Source organism: Plecotus auritus, assembly GCF_963455305.1.
Source record: "Plecotus auritus genome assembly, chromosome: 1".
NCBI classification, from domain to species: Eukaryota; Metazoa; Chordata; class Mammalia; order Chiroptera; family Vespertilionidae; genus Plecotus; species Plecotus auritus.
This window is the reverse complement of record NC_137770.1, coordinates 123,918,514-123,934,635: the sequence shown is the minus strand read 5'-3', so window position 1 is coordinate 123,934,635 and position 16,122 is coordinate 123,918,514. Positions and strand designations below refer to the sequence as shown.

The 16,122-nt window shown below is 35.1% G+C and overlaps 1 protein-coding gene across 2 annotated transcripts in view; it reads right to left on the bottom strand.

Annotated features, from left to right (window-relative positions):
- The window catches only part of UACA (uveal autoantigen with coiled-coil domains and ankyrin repeats), a 128,167-nt gene that overhangs the window by 6,015 nt on the left and 106,030 nt on the right, over positions 1-16,122 (bottom strand). For both annotated transcript variants that reach the window (XM_080643486.1, XM_080643487.1), the window contains 5 exons: positions 15,618-15,716; positions 10,543-10,579; positions 8,512-8,564; positions 3,508-6,246; positions 1,691-1,843 (listed from right to left, as the gene is read on the bottom strand). In XM_080643486.1, coding sequence (XP_080499612.1) covers positions 1,691-1,843; positions 3,508-6,246; positions 8,512-8,564; positions 10,543-10,579; positions 15,618-15,716 — 3,081 coding nt within the window. The remainder of the gene's footprint in view (positions 1-1,690; positions 1,844-3,507; positions 6,247-8,511; positions 8,565-10,542; positions 10,580-15,617; positions 15,717-16,122) is intronic.

The following is a 16,122-nucleotide window of genomic DNA, read 5'->3' as shown; positions in this document are numbered from 1 at the left end:
AAGAGTCTCCACGATTTGGCTGCAAAGATAGCTCCTGGTACTAGCCAGGCTGATGGGCCTTGCACTCCAAGGGCATGCCACTTGCATTCCATCTCCATGGCTGCTTCACACTATTGCCTTTGCCTGGGAGATTGTGTTTTCCTCTCACCTACCCAAACACCACCTACCTTACAAGTTCAGGCCAGTTAGTCCCTTCCTTTTTGAAATTAGCTCCTACCATACCAGTAATCTTTCCTTCCTGGGACTTAATTATCACTTAGAATCTGGAACTGTATTCACAATTCTATATTTGGTATTTTTGCCATGTTATTTTACTTTTGTTGGATCTATATTTTGCTTCATAACTACCCATAACTCCTTGGGGACAAGAACTGTATGCTCTCTTTGTCCCTGGCAGAGTTTAGCACAGTGTCATGAACATAATAATAAATATTTCCAATTACTCAAGAGACTACCATATCCCTTTGATAAGATGCAAATCAGCAATTCTGACAAACTGCTATAGGCCAACAGTGTTATAAAAATGAAAACTTAAAAAAAGAAAAACTTTCTTCTGTTCAAAAACAATTCATAGCAAATACCTGTAGAATAGGAAAATATTTGCAACAATTTACATTTGATTATGCTATGTTTTACTTAGCATTTTCATGCATATTATATTAGCTCATTCAATTAAAAAGCAAACAAACAAGTAATCAGTTTTTAACTATCCAATTATGGATGAAGAAGCCAAGTGTTAAGGGAAATGTTTCATGTCACTTGCTTTTATTTATTATTATATTTTTAAATATATTTTTATTGATTTCAGAGAGGAAGGAAGATGGAGAGAGAGATAGAAACATCAATGATGAGAATCATTGATTGGCTGCCTCCTGTACGCCCCACATTGGGGATCAAGCCCACAACCCCAGCATGTGCCCTTGACTGGAATCGAACCCAGGACCCTTCAGTCTGCAGGCCAACGCTCTATTCACTGAGCCAAACCAGCTAGGGTTCATGTCACTTGCTTTTAAATGGCAGGGCTCAGAACTGAGCTCCCATCTTCAGCTTTTAAATCCAGATATTTTCTTTAATATATAAAGGATATATATATATATATATATATATATATATATATATATATACATACACACACACATATCCATATAGGTATTTATAAGGATATATATACCTATACGGATATACTACATATCCAGATATTTTATTTTAATATATAATGATATAGAGCATAAAACCATAGAAATGCCTATCTTTACTAATAAAGATAAAAGATTATTTAAAAACTCCCTTTAGTTCAGTGGACCATTACTTTAGAGAGTGTGCTACAGTTACCAGATTTGGAGTCAGCAAATCTCAGGATTAAATCCTAGCTGTATGACCCCAGGGATCAAGTATTTCCATCTTTGTTTCCTTAATAAGGATGTTAAATGGGGGAATAAAACTTTAAAGATTTTGATGAAGATAAAGTGTAAAGTATGTAAAGCATGTAGTACAGTGCTTGGCATGTCGTAGGCACTAAATAAGGTATATTATACCACTAGTAAAAGTAACTTTTAGGAAAAAAGATTACCTTCTTGGATCTGAACACAGCCACAAATCAATCTGATTTCTAAATAAGCTTTTATAAACAAACAAGCTAACATGACCCTGCATACAGCAGCATGAAGCCCTGAGGGCCTGGGGTACTTACAGTCAGCTGCTGCTGCAGGGACCGCACTTGGTGCTGCAGAGTGTCAATCAGCTGGCTCTGTCTCTTGCTGGAACTCCCACTCGTATAGGTGAGCTGTGAAAGGCCATTCAGTGCCTGTTTTAGTCTTTCTACATCATTAAGCAGCTCAGTTATCTTATTAAAAAAAAGAAAAAAGTTGTGGGAAAAACATGTATTACTCATTTACAATGAACATTTTTACACAGCATATACAATATACTTAACTTCTTTAATTATTTTTCTCTTAGGAATTCCTTATAAAAGCATTACAAAATTAAGAATGAATATGGGTATATACTAAGATTTGAGTGTGACCCCAGTTTTATTTTTAGATAACACGTAAGTACCTATGAAGTCAGATAGACTATATTCCAGGTCATTTGAAATATAGGAAGGTAGAGGAGGTTCTCTCCAACAAAGTTGAAAAAAAAAAAAAAAGTGGCTCATGTATATCTAGCATTAACTTATGTGTCCTGTTCCTTTCAAGAACATATGATTTTAGACTACTTTGTCTTAAAAAGGGAAAAAATAGGGAGGTTGTTTAGAATAATGGTTGTTAAGCCTTTAAATTAGATATGATGTTTATTAGCTGTGCGAGCTTGGCTCATTTCCTTTCTTTTTCTAAGCTTTAATTTCATTAACAGTGAAAGAGGGAAAATTTTTTATAGTTAAAAAAATCAAATGCTATCATAAAGATATGCCTGGTATATAGCACATGTTCAATTAATGTCAACAATTATAACTAGATATTAATAATTTGCTATTATAATGATATATAATTATATTCACAACTACCTTTCATTAACCATTTAAAGTCTGCGTCATCTGAGCAGAGGTGTCAGTATCTACATCTCTACGCTGAGGAGGGCTGGGGCTGTGTCTATTTTCACTCTGCTGTGTCCCCAGCACTGAGCATAGCACCTGGCATGTAGAAGGCATTTAACAATTATTTGTTGAACTGATAAAACTGCATTCAGTCTCCCTGATTTCTCATCTTCATAGTAAACACTTCATGCAACTCTCAGGTCTGCAAATATTGTTGAGCACCTATCATGCAAATTATAACATGAGAATGAATGATAAGAAGAAAAGGCAAGTTACAGTTTTTCTCCTAAAAACTGGTTGGGAAGATCAAACACATAATTTTGATACTGTAACATATATGTTTTAGGAGGATGGCAAAGCCAAAAGAAAAGATGTATTTTGGAAGAGGAAGAGTTTACTGTCGACTAGATTGGACAGGGAAGGATTTGGGAAGGAGGACAAGAGCTGACATGAGGATTAAGGAATTAACAGAATTTGACTCAGTACAAAGGAGGGCAGCACATTCTGGGCAAGGGAACCAGTCTGTAGAAAGATATGGGGACAGAATGTACAGCCAACTGGAGGGCTTGGCATACTGATATGGGTGAGTGCCAAGATTAAGTTTGGGATGCTCCCCAGCGTCCTTGGTTTCTTGCAGGCCAGAAACATAGTTTTTCTCTCCCCTCCTCACCATTCTTCAGGTACCCCAAACCCACTGGATCCATTATGAGGTACGTGAACCTTGAATCTCCCCATATTTCCTCAATTCTTGGCTATACCAGCTGAGGAAACAAAATGCAAAATGCTTTTCATTTTTCTGTGACTATACTTTTTTTTTTCCAATTCTGAAATTTTTTGCACATCAGTAGTCAAACAGAAAGGTGGCATTTAATGGTCACTATGCTTCTGTAAACCTGTCTGTAGGATGCTAAAATAGTGCTCTGTTCTGCTCTGAGATTTCCAATGCAAAGCCACGAAGATGACTCAGGGCCTACCTTATTATCTTTTGCTTCAATTTGCTTAGCAGATTCCTGTATTCTTGTCTGCAACTCTGTGATTGTTGATAAGGACTTATCGCATCGCTCCTGCTGATCCTTGATTTCTTGCTCAATGCTAAAATGTAGTAATTCTTTATCACCTTTTGCAGATAGTTCCTTCTTTTTGGCATGCAAAACCTCCTCACATACTTCTTCATACTTTCTATTCAGTTTGGCCAACTTTTCATTTAAGTTGGAAATCTGTGTCTCCAAATCACTTTTTGTTGCTTTATATTTAGACATATCAACTACCTCTCTTGTCTCTAATTTTTTTAATGCTTGTTTACTATTCTGAACCTCCGACTGAAGTTTGGAGATTTCTTCAGTTTTGTTTCGGTTTTCTTCTTCCTTGGCTCGCAAGGTAGCTTTTATAATTCCAACTTCTTTCTCAAATTCTTCCTTCATCTGCAAATGCTTGGCCAGGGGCACTGAGGAGTTCTTTTGGTTTTCCAGCAACTGATGCAGCTTGGTCACTGTCTGCTGCTCCTTCTCATAATACCTTTGCTTATTCTTCAATTCTTCCCTTAGAGTCTCAATTGTGCCATTAAGAGATTTTTCCAGGGCCTCTACCTGTTCCGATGGAACATACTGCTTTTGCAAAAGTGTCTGTGCTGTAAGGATGTCAGAAGTCTGTTTAGCATTTTCTTCTACTAGCTTCTCCTTCTCATTCTTTACCTCTGTGTATTTCTGTAACAGGTCTTTTAACTGTCTGTTCAGCTCTTCTGTTTTTCTGCTTAATGCTCTTTCCATTTCATGAGAATTCTCAATGAGAACATTCTTGTCCCTTAAATCCTTCTGAAGAGTGAAAATCTCCTCCTTTAACTTGTCATTCTCTTGTTTGCACTTCTTGGTCTCTTCGTCCTTGACATTATACTTTTGTGCCTGCTCTGATAACTGTTCTTTTAGTTCTTTCTCTATTGCCTTAAATTTTTTCTCACACTCTTCAAAGCTGGCAATTGGAGCATATTTTACTTTAATGCATTCTTGTATTGTGTCAAGTTCCCTTTTCTGGGCTTCAATTTCAGCATGCAGTGTCACAATCTCTTCTTGGCCTTTCTTGTAGTTGGCCAGTATTTCTGCACTATTCTCCTGTACCTTTCTCATGCTCTTACTGACAGCACTCACCCTTTCCTCATGCTCTCTTAGGCTGATGTACTCAGCTTTCATTTGGTTCTGGGTGTTTTCCAGGTTTCTTCTTAATATTTCATTCTCATCTTTTATTTTCACAAGTTCTTTATTTACATGTTCAAATTTTTTCTTCACATCTAACAATTCTCTGTTAGTTTTATCTAATGTGCTACTTAGTGCAGTTTTAATCTCTTCATGGGTTTTAACTGGTACATACTGATTACTCATAGTCTTTTTCAAGTTGGTGTTTTCAGACATGAGTGAATATACTTTCTCTTGGTCTTCACCACATTTCTTATTAAGTTCAGAGAGCTGTTTTTTAAGTTCAACAATATTGGACTTCAGAGTCATCATCTCTTTTTCATGTTTCTCAGGAGGTATGAACATAGTTTCTAGGCGGTTAACATCTTTATTTAAACTGTCATTTTCCATCAGCAATTTCTCCATTTCCAACTTCTTTTCTGTGTATTTTTCTGTTACATCTAAAAGCTTTTTATTCAAATCATCAATAATTATATCATATGACTTTTTCATTTCTTCACTTACTTTTAAAGGAATGTAATGATTTTTCATTTCAGTTGTTAAGTTATGTACTTGTTGGTTGAGGAGCTTATTATCCAGATAAGCCTTTTCGATTTCCTTTTGTAAGGTCTGATTTTTGGATATTAACTCAGTGACCTTCTTCCCAAGTTCTCCTGACTTTTGTTCTAATCTGCTCTTGAGCTGCTCATGTTCCTCTGGTTTGACATGCTGAGAAATCTTAGCCTTAAAATTCTCAAGCTCTCGCTTTAACTGTTTAATTTCACTAAGTGATTTTTCATTTTCTCTTTCCATATCAACTAATTTTTTTGCCTTCTCATTTACTTCATTCGATAATAAGCTCTTCATGTTTTCAAATTTTTCTTTTGGAATGGAAAGGGCCAACTTTGCTAACAATTCTTTTAACTGGCCTTCCATCTCTGTGACCCTTCTCCCTTTCTTCTCTCGCTCCATTTCACACATACTGAATTCCTTCTGTAGTCGCTTATTTTCTTCTACCAGCTTGCCTTCATCCCGCTTAAACTCTTCTACTAACATCTCATTTTGTTTGATTTGGTTTCTTAATTTTCCTACTTCTGCTGAAGCACCTTCATACTTTGCTTTCATGTCTTTCAACTGATCCTTTAGTTCCTCCATTAGTCTGTGATTCCCTGAAGCTGCTTCACTTGTAAGATGCTCTTTAAGGGCAAGAAAATGAGTCTGCATTTGTTTAACTTTCCCTTCTGACTCATACATTCTCTTCTGCACATCTTTTAATGCATCTTCTAATTGCTTTATCTGTTCATCTGAATCCTCCTTGACCCTTTCACATTCTAATGCTAATGCTTTGCACTCAGCCACCTTGTGAGCCAGTTCATTTTGGAGCTTGAGTCGGTCCTGTTTTGCTGATTCACAGAAAGTTCTCATTGCTTCTAACTCTTTCTTTAAAATTTCGTTTTCAGAATATGAAGTTTGATTGGGTACGGACAGCTCCAGTGGTCGTAACATAGATCTGCTTTGCATATGAGCTGGCACACCTGTGTAAGTACACTGAAAAAAGAAAAACAAAAAGATATCAATTACAAAAGCCTAAAGAAGATACTTATAAAGTACCCACATCATCAGTAGTCAAAGGGTTTCAGACTAGTATTTTGGACAAATATAGGACTGATTTGTGAATTTAAAAAAACATTTCTGGGTATGATTTCCTAATACACACTTATGCAGTGACATTTTGAAAGTCTATTCACATTAAGTGTACTTCTAGCAGAATAAAGAAAACAGTTGTGGCCTCTGGAGACTATTTTCTCTTTCCCCATTCACAATACCTACCCCACACATGAATATCAACTCAGACAAAACACATTTGTTACTGCTATGTTTTATGGCACATAATATGCTTAGAACTTCAAACTGAAGCCATCAGAACCCTTGAAAAAAAGTGATATTATTTAATTTCTAATAAAGTATCTGACTTCTGAGTACCCTCATTGTTAACTGCAATGTAAGGTTCTTAAGTTATAAAAATACCACCAAAATAAATCCAGCTAGTGTGAGCGTGGTCAAGAGAATGATGTTAATCAACCCCCAAAAAGCCCACAAGTTTTCTTCTCTGAAATAAAGAGATAAATTAGAACTTTGCATATAATCTTACTATAAAATTTGATTGACATCTTGTTCCCTCTATTAAATGTTGACAAAAAAGAAACGTAATTAAACTCAGTGAAACAGTTCATAAATATCAGAATATATAATCATGAAAGATTAAATTTATTTGTATTTTTTCCCATACAGCCAATTACAATTGAAGTATGGTAGCAACCATACTTGGGTAAAAATTGCTGTTTAGTATTTTACCCTTGCTGTTTTGGGTTCTGTACTCATTTAAAAGTTATTTTGGTTTTCTGAACTTATGTATGCTATCCCAATACTCCACTGATGATGGTTTGAATATCCCATTCATTGTGATCTCACTGGTCACCGAAGCACATTCTTCTGGGACCCAGGACAGTTCAATTCAGATAGTGCATTCCTGTTGACTCAGTGATCCCAGAATCTGGACAGCACAATTATTCTAAATTGCCCAGGTGGTCCCAGATAATGCGTTTCTGTTGATTCAGTGATTCGTAAATACTTTAGGTAACTAACTTGCTCAATTTTTGCTTCTGTAAAGAATGCTTTTCGCGAAACAGGTTCCTCATTCCAGACATAAAGATGTAATCGATACTTTTGTGATATTCTGCATATAAGCCAGAAGTGGCAAGCTGTTCGGGGCTGCAAGGTCTGGAGCGCTTTTGCTCCCTCATATGCCGCCGGCTTTTAAAAATGACTCCATAATTCAACTTTTTGAGGCATCCTTTGTAAGATGGGGGTTACACTACCACACAATAAGGACTCATTACAAGTACTAATTCATTGATAAAAGCGATGTGCTATGAGTACATTCCACTATTTTAGTATTGTTAGTTCAATCTACACTGCCTTCCTCTGGATCAAGAAGAAAATTAACAATATGAAATAATTTCCCAGCCTCAGTTTGCTTCTCATTATCATTCAATTTACCAATTATCTTTAGACTGAGACTACTATAATTTACCAACAAGTTATTTACACAGCTTCATAATTTCCATACTTATTTTATTACAGTTAAATATTACCTAATCTTCTTCAGTACTATTCAGTTGACTAATATTCATTCTCTCAACTTAGAATCTTAGAAAGATCTAAAATGATCGTAGACATCATGTACACTAATTCACTCTGCCCACAGATGAAGGTATGAAAAAAAGCCTTTGAAGCTCAAGTATTTACAGTCCATAGGATGTACTAGGAATGTAAACCTTGTTTCTACTGCAAACTAAAAGTGAGAAACAGATAAACAAGTAAGAAAATCAGACAATATTCCTTCATGGAAGCTTTATTTGTTTTGAGGAGAATTTCTAAAACAGCATTTTTGAAAGCAAGGAAAATTATATTGCAAAGTCAAAACAAATGACTTTTTAGTTATTCATACCTGTCTTCCCCTTTTAATGGGAAAATATGAAGAGTTAACCATCTGCTGTAATAGAGGCTTACTGTAAAGACCAAGAAGTTGTAATTCAAATCTCTCATTTAAGCCACTGTCATCAAAAACACGCTAGGGGGCACCAGAAACAGCAATATCTACTTTTATTAAAATTAAGAATCCCAAGACCAACTTACTTTTTTACAATGAAAACCATAGCCAATGCATATTCTTGGTAAATATACAAGTTGTTCTCTTTTATAAAAGGCTTATATATTTTAATACATTTTTTAATTAAAAAATAGTATTACCTGTGAGTCTGTCAAGTACATTTGACCTTGTTTAAGAAGCATATCTTCTTTTCCTAAATAAATCCAAATAAATGATATGAACTTCATTATCCATACCAAAGTAGGCTAAGTATTAATTTGGTGTTATTATCTATCCTTTATTTTTCAAACAAAAGAGAAGCATGAGTTACAGTATAAAATTATCCTTGTTCTAAAATATTCATATTTTACCTTGTATACAAGGGAAGTATCCATATTCTTCTGAATAGATAATAAGTTCCCTTTAGAAACATATAACACTGTGCCCCACCAGGGTGGCTCAGTGGTTGAGTGTCGTCCTATGAAGCAGGAGGTCCTGGTTTGATTTCCAGTCAGGGCACATGCCAGGGTTGCAGGCTTGATGCCCAGTGTGAGGGCATGAAGGAGGTAGCCAATCAATGATTCTTTCTCGTCATTGATGTTTCTATATCTCTCTCCCTCTCCCTTCCTCTCTGAAGTCAATTAGATATACATATGTATATGTATATATGTATATACATATCCTATATAATAAAAGAGTAATATGCAAATTGACCATCACTCCAACACACAAGATGGCTGCCCCTATGTGGTCAAAGATGGTTGCCCCCATGTGGACACAAGATGGCCACCACAAGATGGCCAGCAGGGGAGGGCAGTTGGGAGGGATCAGGCCTGCAAGGGAGGGCAGTTGTGGGCGATCAGGCCAGCAGGGGAGCGCAGTTGGGAGGGACCAGGCCTGCAAGGGAAGGCAGTTGGGGGCGACTGGGACTGCAGGGAAGGGCAGTTGGGGGGAACCCAGGCCTGCAGGGGAGAGCAGTTGGGGGGGACCAGGCCTGCAGGGGAGGGCAGTTAGGGGTGACCAGGCCTGCAGGGGAGGGCAGTTAGGGGCAAACAGGCTGGCAGGGGAGCAGTTAGGCATCAATCAGGCTGTCAGGGGAGTGGTTAGGGGATGATCAGGCTGGCAGGCAGAAGCAGTTAGGGGCAATCAGGAAGGCAGGCAGGCAAGTGGTTGGGAGCCAGCAGTCCTGGATTGTGAGAGGGATGTCTGACTGCCCGTTTAGGCCCGATCCCAGTAGTGGTCCCAGATTGGAGAGGGTGCAGGCTGGGCTGAGGGACACACACCCCCGTGCACGAATTTCGTGCACTGGGCCTCTAGTATATATATAAAAAACTGTTGACTAAATAAGCTACATCTAAATATATAAAAGTCTAAGCAACTGTTATGACCAGTCAACCGAATGACCAGTCAACCAGTTGCTATGACACGCACTGACCACCAGGGGGCACACGCTCAATGCAGGAGCTGCCCCCTGGTGGTCAGTGAGCTCCCACAGCCAACCTCCCATGGTCCCTCCCCCCGGCTGGCCGGCCTCAACAGACTGGCCCCGATCGGGACTAGGTGAGACGGCCCCAATCGCCGGCCAAGCAGAGGGGCCCCACCCATGCACAAATTCATGCACCAGGCCTCTAGTAATTATTATAAAATATGTATCTTATAATTAATCAAAATAAAAATGTTCTTGCAATTTACAGGATAAATATTAATATTCAATGGGAAGCAAAAAATAGATATTCTAGAGAAACTGTTTAAAATTGAAAAACAATACATAAAAGTGAAGATTAATTATGTATAGTCTTAAAATAAGTAATTGTTATGGAACTTCTAACTATTTTTAAAATTACCTGCATTGGGACTATATCCAAAGATTTCTCCAAATCAGAAAACTATGTTTACTTCCATAAAAAACAAATCCCAAATATCACAAGATATTAACCAACAAGGCAAATTTGGTAATTCATATTATATACAGTTTTTAAAACAGGGGCTAAGGAAAGTCAGAGCTTCAGAGATTATCAGATTTTATGTTAGAGGCTGTAACAGTTCCAGGTGTTGAGGTATAACACACAGGTAGTTGGATGACGTTTAGCAGCAGGAGTAGAATATACAGTTAGACAAAATAAATAGGCATAAGCATTCTTCTCTGATCAAACTGGGTGAACTGTAATGATAATCTACATTTTTATACTTACGGTTACTGAAATGACTTCCTGATCCTACATGATCACTCTGAAATCAAAAGTATAAATTAAAACATTTTAGGTGAATACTTCTTCATTTTGTTATATTTTATATCTACTTTAGCTCTAAACCATGTAGTCACTAAAACCACATTTTCAACATTTCTTGTTTCTCCTGAGTATTATTCTACTAGAACCACAAAGACAGAGCACTAGCAACAATTAGAGAGATAGGTTGGGAATGAACTATTTCACTAAGCATTTTAATAAAAGCAGCAAAGTGTTTCAAGGAAAAACTGTATTGCTCAAAAAAAAAAAAAAAGTGAGGTCCAAATGAATTAAAACAACTTTCAATGCTGCTTCTTTGATATTCTTTGCTGCTTTTTTTCCTCCAAAGAAGGAAATGCCACATTTGCACAATATTACTTTAACACTGTTGGGAGCAGGGAGGGAATCCTACCTCATTAACTGTGAAATATTAATGTTAACTTCTTCTTTCAGAATTTATAGAATACCCATTACTTTTGAAAGCAAAAGGAGACAGATAGCAGGAAATGAAATTAAGGCAAAGACTTACACTCAGTAATAAACCCATCAATGCAACAGGAAAAGAAAAATAAAGAAACTTAAGATGCTCTGAATCAAAATATATTAGGATTGCTCTTTTTTTCAAGTAAGCCAAATACAAAGAATCTAGCATATAAATTTTAAAAATTATACCTTCAAGAGTGAAGATATGCAGATGTAGTTCATGTGGTATATTTGTGTGTATTATACTAATAACTATAGGTCAAACTCTGATATAGGAGATCACAATAAAAATAGTCCTTTTTTTAATCATCACCTGAGGATATGTTTATTGATTTTTTTTAGAGAGAGAGAGAGAAACAAGTATTACAAGAAATGTTAAAGAGACTTCTTTAAAAATAAGGATAAAAAGAAACGTAAATATAATAAAATATCAACAACTTCACACCTATCAATGATCACTTTAAACGTAAATGGTTAAATCGTCCAATCAAATAACACGAGGCAGCCAGTCCTAAGAGGGTAATTCATAGCAATACAGGTCTACCTCAAGAATCAAGAATAATGTCAAATAAACAATCTAACCTTCCATCTAAAGAAACTAGAAAAAGAATGAAGAAAGCCCAAAGTGAGCAGAAGGAAGGAAATAATAAAGATCTGAGTGTAAATAAACAAAGTGCAGTCTCAAAAACAACACAAAAGATCAATACAACCAAGAGCTGGTTCTTTGAAAAGATAAACAAAATTGATAAACCGTTCATCAGACTCATCAAGAAAAGAGAACCCAAATAAAATCAGAAATGAGAAGTTACAACTGATACCACAGAAATATGAAGGATTATAAGAAAATAGTATGAACAATTATATGCCAACAAACTAGACATTCTGGAAGAAATCTTTAAATTCCAAAAAAATATACAATCTTCCAAGACTGACTCAAGAAGAAACAGAAAATCTGAACACACCGATTACAACCAATAAAATCAAGTCAATAATCAAAAAAATCCCAACAAACAAAAGTCCCCAAATGACTTCATATTTGAATTTACCAAACACTGAAAGAAGAATTAACACCTACCCTTCTCAAACTATTCCAAAAAAATTCAAGAGACGGAAAGACTCCCAAGCTCATTTTATGAAGCCATTATTATCCTGATTCTAAACCAAAGACATTACAAAAAAAATTTTAAGACAATATACACGATGAACAGAGATGCAAAAATCCTCAACAATATATTAGCATATCATATCCAGCAATATATAAAAAAGATCATACACCATTACCGGTGGGATTTGTTTCTGGGATGCAAGGTTGGTTCAATAATTGCAAATCAATTAACATGACACTCTACATAACCAAAATGAAGGATAAAAATCACATGATCATATCAATAAATGCAGAAAGAGAATTTGATAAAATCTAGCATCCTTTTATGATAAAAGTTCTCAGCATAGTGGGAAGAGAGGAAACATACCTCAATATAATAAAGACCATGTATGACAAACCCACAGTTAACATCATATTCAATGGGGAAAAGCTAAAAGTATTTTCCTTAAGAAAAGGAACAAGACAGAGATGTCCACTTTCATTTTATTCAGCATAGTATTAGAAGTCCTAGTCACAGCATTCAGACAAAAAAAAGAGATAAATTGGAAAGACACCCAAATTAGAAAGGAAGAAAACTTTCATTATCTGCACATGAAATGATACTATATATAGATAACCCTAAAGATTCCTTCAAGAAACTACCAGAACTGATAAATGATTCAGTAAAGTAGCAAGACAAAAATAAATATTTAGAAATTGGTTGCATTTTTATTTACCAATAATGAACTATCAGAAAGAGAAATTAAGAAAATCCCACTTACAAGTGCATCAAAAAATAAAATACCTAGAAATAAAGTTAACCAAGGCGGTAAAAGAACAGTACTCAAAAGGTTATAAGAAATTGAAGAAAATACCAATAAATGGAAGTATATACTGTGTTAATAGAAAGGAAGAATTAACATCATTAAAATGTCCACACCATCTAAAGCTATATATAGATTCAATGCAATCCCCACCAAAATACTAATGGCATTTTTCACAGAACTATAACAAATAATCCAAAAATTTACATGGAATCACAAAAGAACCCGAATTGCTATAGTAATCTTGAGAAAGAAGAATAAAGTTGAAGGTGACGTGGTACCTGGTATACAAGACTATAGTAATCATATAAGCATGGTACTGCCATAAAAACAGACACATAGATCAAGGAATCAGAATAGAGAGCCCAGAAATAAACCCATGCCTACATAGTCAACTAATATATGGAAAGGAGGCAAGAACATACAATGATGTCTATTCAATAAATGGAGGCAAGAGCATACAAAGACAGTCTATTCAGTAAATGGAGCTGGGGAAATGTGACAGATACATGCAAAAAAATAAAACTGGACCACTTTCTTGCACCAGATACAAGAATAAACTCAAAATAGGTTAGAGACTTAAATGTAAGACTCAAAACCATAAAACTAGAAAAAAATATGGGCAGTAAAATCTCTGACATTTCTCTTAGCAATACTTATACATCTCCCCAGGCAAGGGAAACAAAAGAAAAATAAGGAAATGGGACTACATCAAACTAAAATGAAACCATCAAAGAATTGAAAAGACAAGCAACTAAATGGAAGAAGATATTAGCTAATGATACATCTGATAAGGGGTTAATACCCAAAAATTGATAAAGAACTTATGTAACTTAACACACACACAAAAAAAACCCACAAAAACCCGCAATCTATTTAAAAAATAGGCAGAGGACCTGAATAGATAATTCTCCAAAGAGGATATACAGACATGTGAAAAGATGTTCCATGTCACTAATCAGCAGAGAAATAAAAATTAAAACCACAATGAGATATCACAGCTGTCAGAATGGCTATCATCAATAAATCAACAAACAACAAATGGTGGTGAGAACATGGAAAAAAGGGAACCCTCATGCACTCTTGGTAAGAATGCAGATTGTTGTAGCCACTCTGAAAAAAGCATGCAGAATCCTCAAAAAATTAAAAATAGAACTACTTTATGACCCAGCAATTCCACTTCTGGTTATATGTCCAAAGAAACCTAAAACACTAATTTGAAAAGATATATGCACTCCTATGTTCACTGCAGCATTATTTACAATAGCAAAGATATGGAAGCAACCCAAGTGCCCATCAGTACCAGTAGAGGAGGGGATAAAAAAGATGTAGTATATATGTACAATGAAATATGACTTGGCTATAAAAAAGGATGAAATCTTACTGTCTATGACAAACATGGATGGAACTAAAGAGTATTGTGCTAAGTGAAATAAGTCAGACAGAGAAAGACAAATACCAAATGATTTCTCTTGTATGTGGAATATAAAGAACAAAATAAACAAACAAAACAGAAACAGTCATAGATGCAGAGAACAAACTAATGGTTCCAGTGGGGAAAGGGGCTGGGAGGCACAGTGAAAAAGGTGATTATAAATTGGTAACTACAAAATAGTCATGGGGATGTAAAGTACAGCATAAGTCAATAGTATTGTAATAACTATGTATGGTACTAGGTGAGTATTTGAATTATCAGGGGGATCACTTTGTAAATTACATAATTGTCTAACCACTTTGCTGTATGTCTGAAACTAATATAAAGTAATATAATTTTTAAAAAATCAAAAAAGAAAAAAAATTACCTTTGCTATGTTCTTTGGAGCTATATTCCCCAATAAAGATGAAGATTCACACTAAATAAGTCACCCTCTTCAGTGAACCCCAGTGATGAATGACATTTATAAAATATATATTATGACCTTGCAAAATGAATCTATGTAGTTAAAAGTCAGGAGAGTGGTCACCCTTGGTGCATTCTGCAAGTGTGAGGAGGCTTTTGGATACTGATAATGTTTTTTCTTGATCCTAAGAATTTATAAAATTAGCACCCAGCACTCTGACTTGATATGACAGGCAATTATTAACTTATACACTTGATCATGTGTGCTTTTTAATATTTCAATAAAAAGTCTTTAAAAAAAAACATGGCCTTGCAGAAACTAAAAGTTAACTTATCCAAACAAAGACAAGTATGTGATCTGAGCTTTATTAACACGCTATTCTTCACCAATGTGTTCTACTTAATCCACATTTGTGCAAAATTTTTTCTGAGATAATCTTAATACCACTCTTCATTGATATGATACTTTGTTATTATGGCTATTATAATCATTGCAAATTTATAGGCAAATGTATAAAGTCTTTAAATGGTTAGCATGAAAATGAGAAACTAGAACTGAACTAAATGTCTGTTACATGCTAGTCAATTTCAAAGATCTCATTTAACCTTTACAACAACTCTGGAAAAAGGCATAATTACTACAATTCTGTCAAAATGTAACAACCTCAGAAATTTTTAATAAAAAACTGCCCAACGTCAATTTATTTAAACTATAAAGAAAAGAATGATAATACAAATTCAAGTCTGACTCAAAGTCCTTTAACACTACCCATTATGAGTTATATGAAATAATTTAAGCTTTCTGTACCTCAAAATATTTATATCTATTTTTCAGAGCCTCAATAGCTCTCAAACTTTCTTCATGTTGCTTTTCTTTAGCCACCAAAAGGGACTTCAGCTTTTCTTTCTGAAATGGAAAGGAATAAATACAGAACAAAATCACACTGTGCTTGAAACTGGGTTAAAAATATGTTTTAGAAAACATGAATTAGAATTACTTTGAGGACTGCAGTTAATGAATTCTCTAGCCTGGTAGATTTATAACTATTAGTAGAGTTGAAATTTCTATAAATATACTAATAAAATATATAATATATACAAACAATATTATGAAAATTTCAAATTTCTGTTTGTCTTAAATCTTATTTCCTTTAAAATGTTTTGAATTTCACATCTTTTCATGAAAGCTTCACAGAAAATGAGATATTCAGAGGCATTAACAACAAAATGTCAATGATAATCCATGCCACTATATTTAAAATATACTTTTATGGTCATATGTAGGTTTTGTTTTGCCCTTTGAACAATAAACA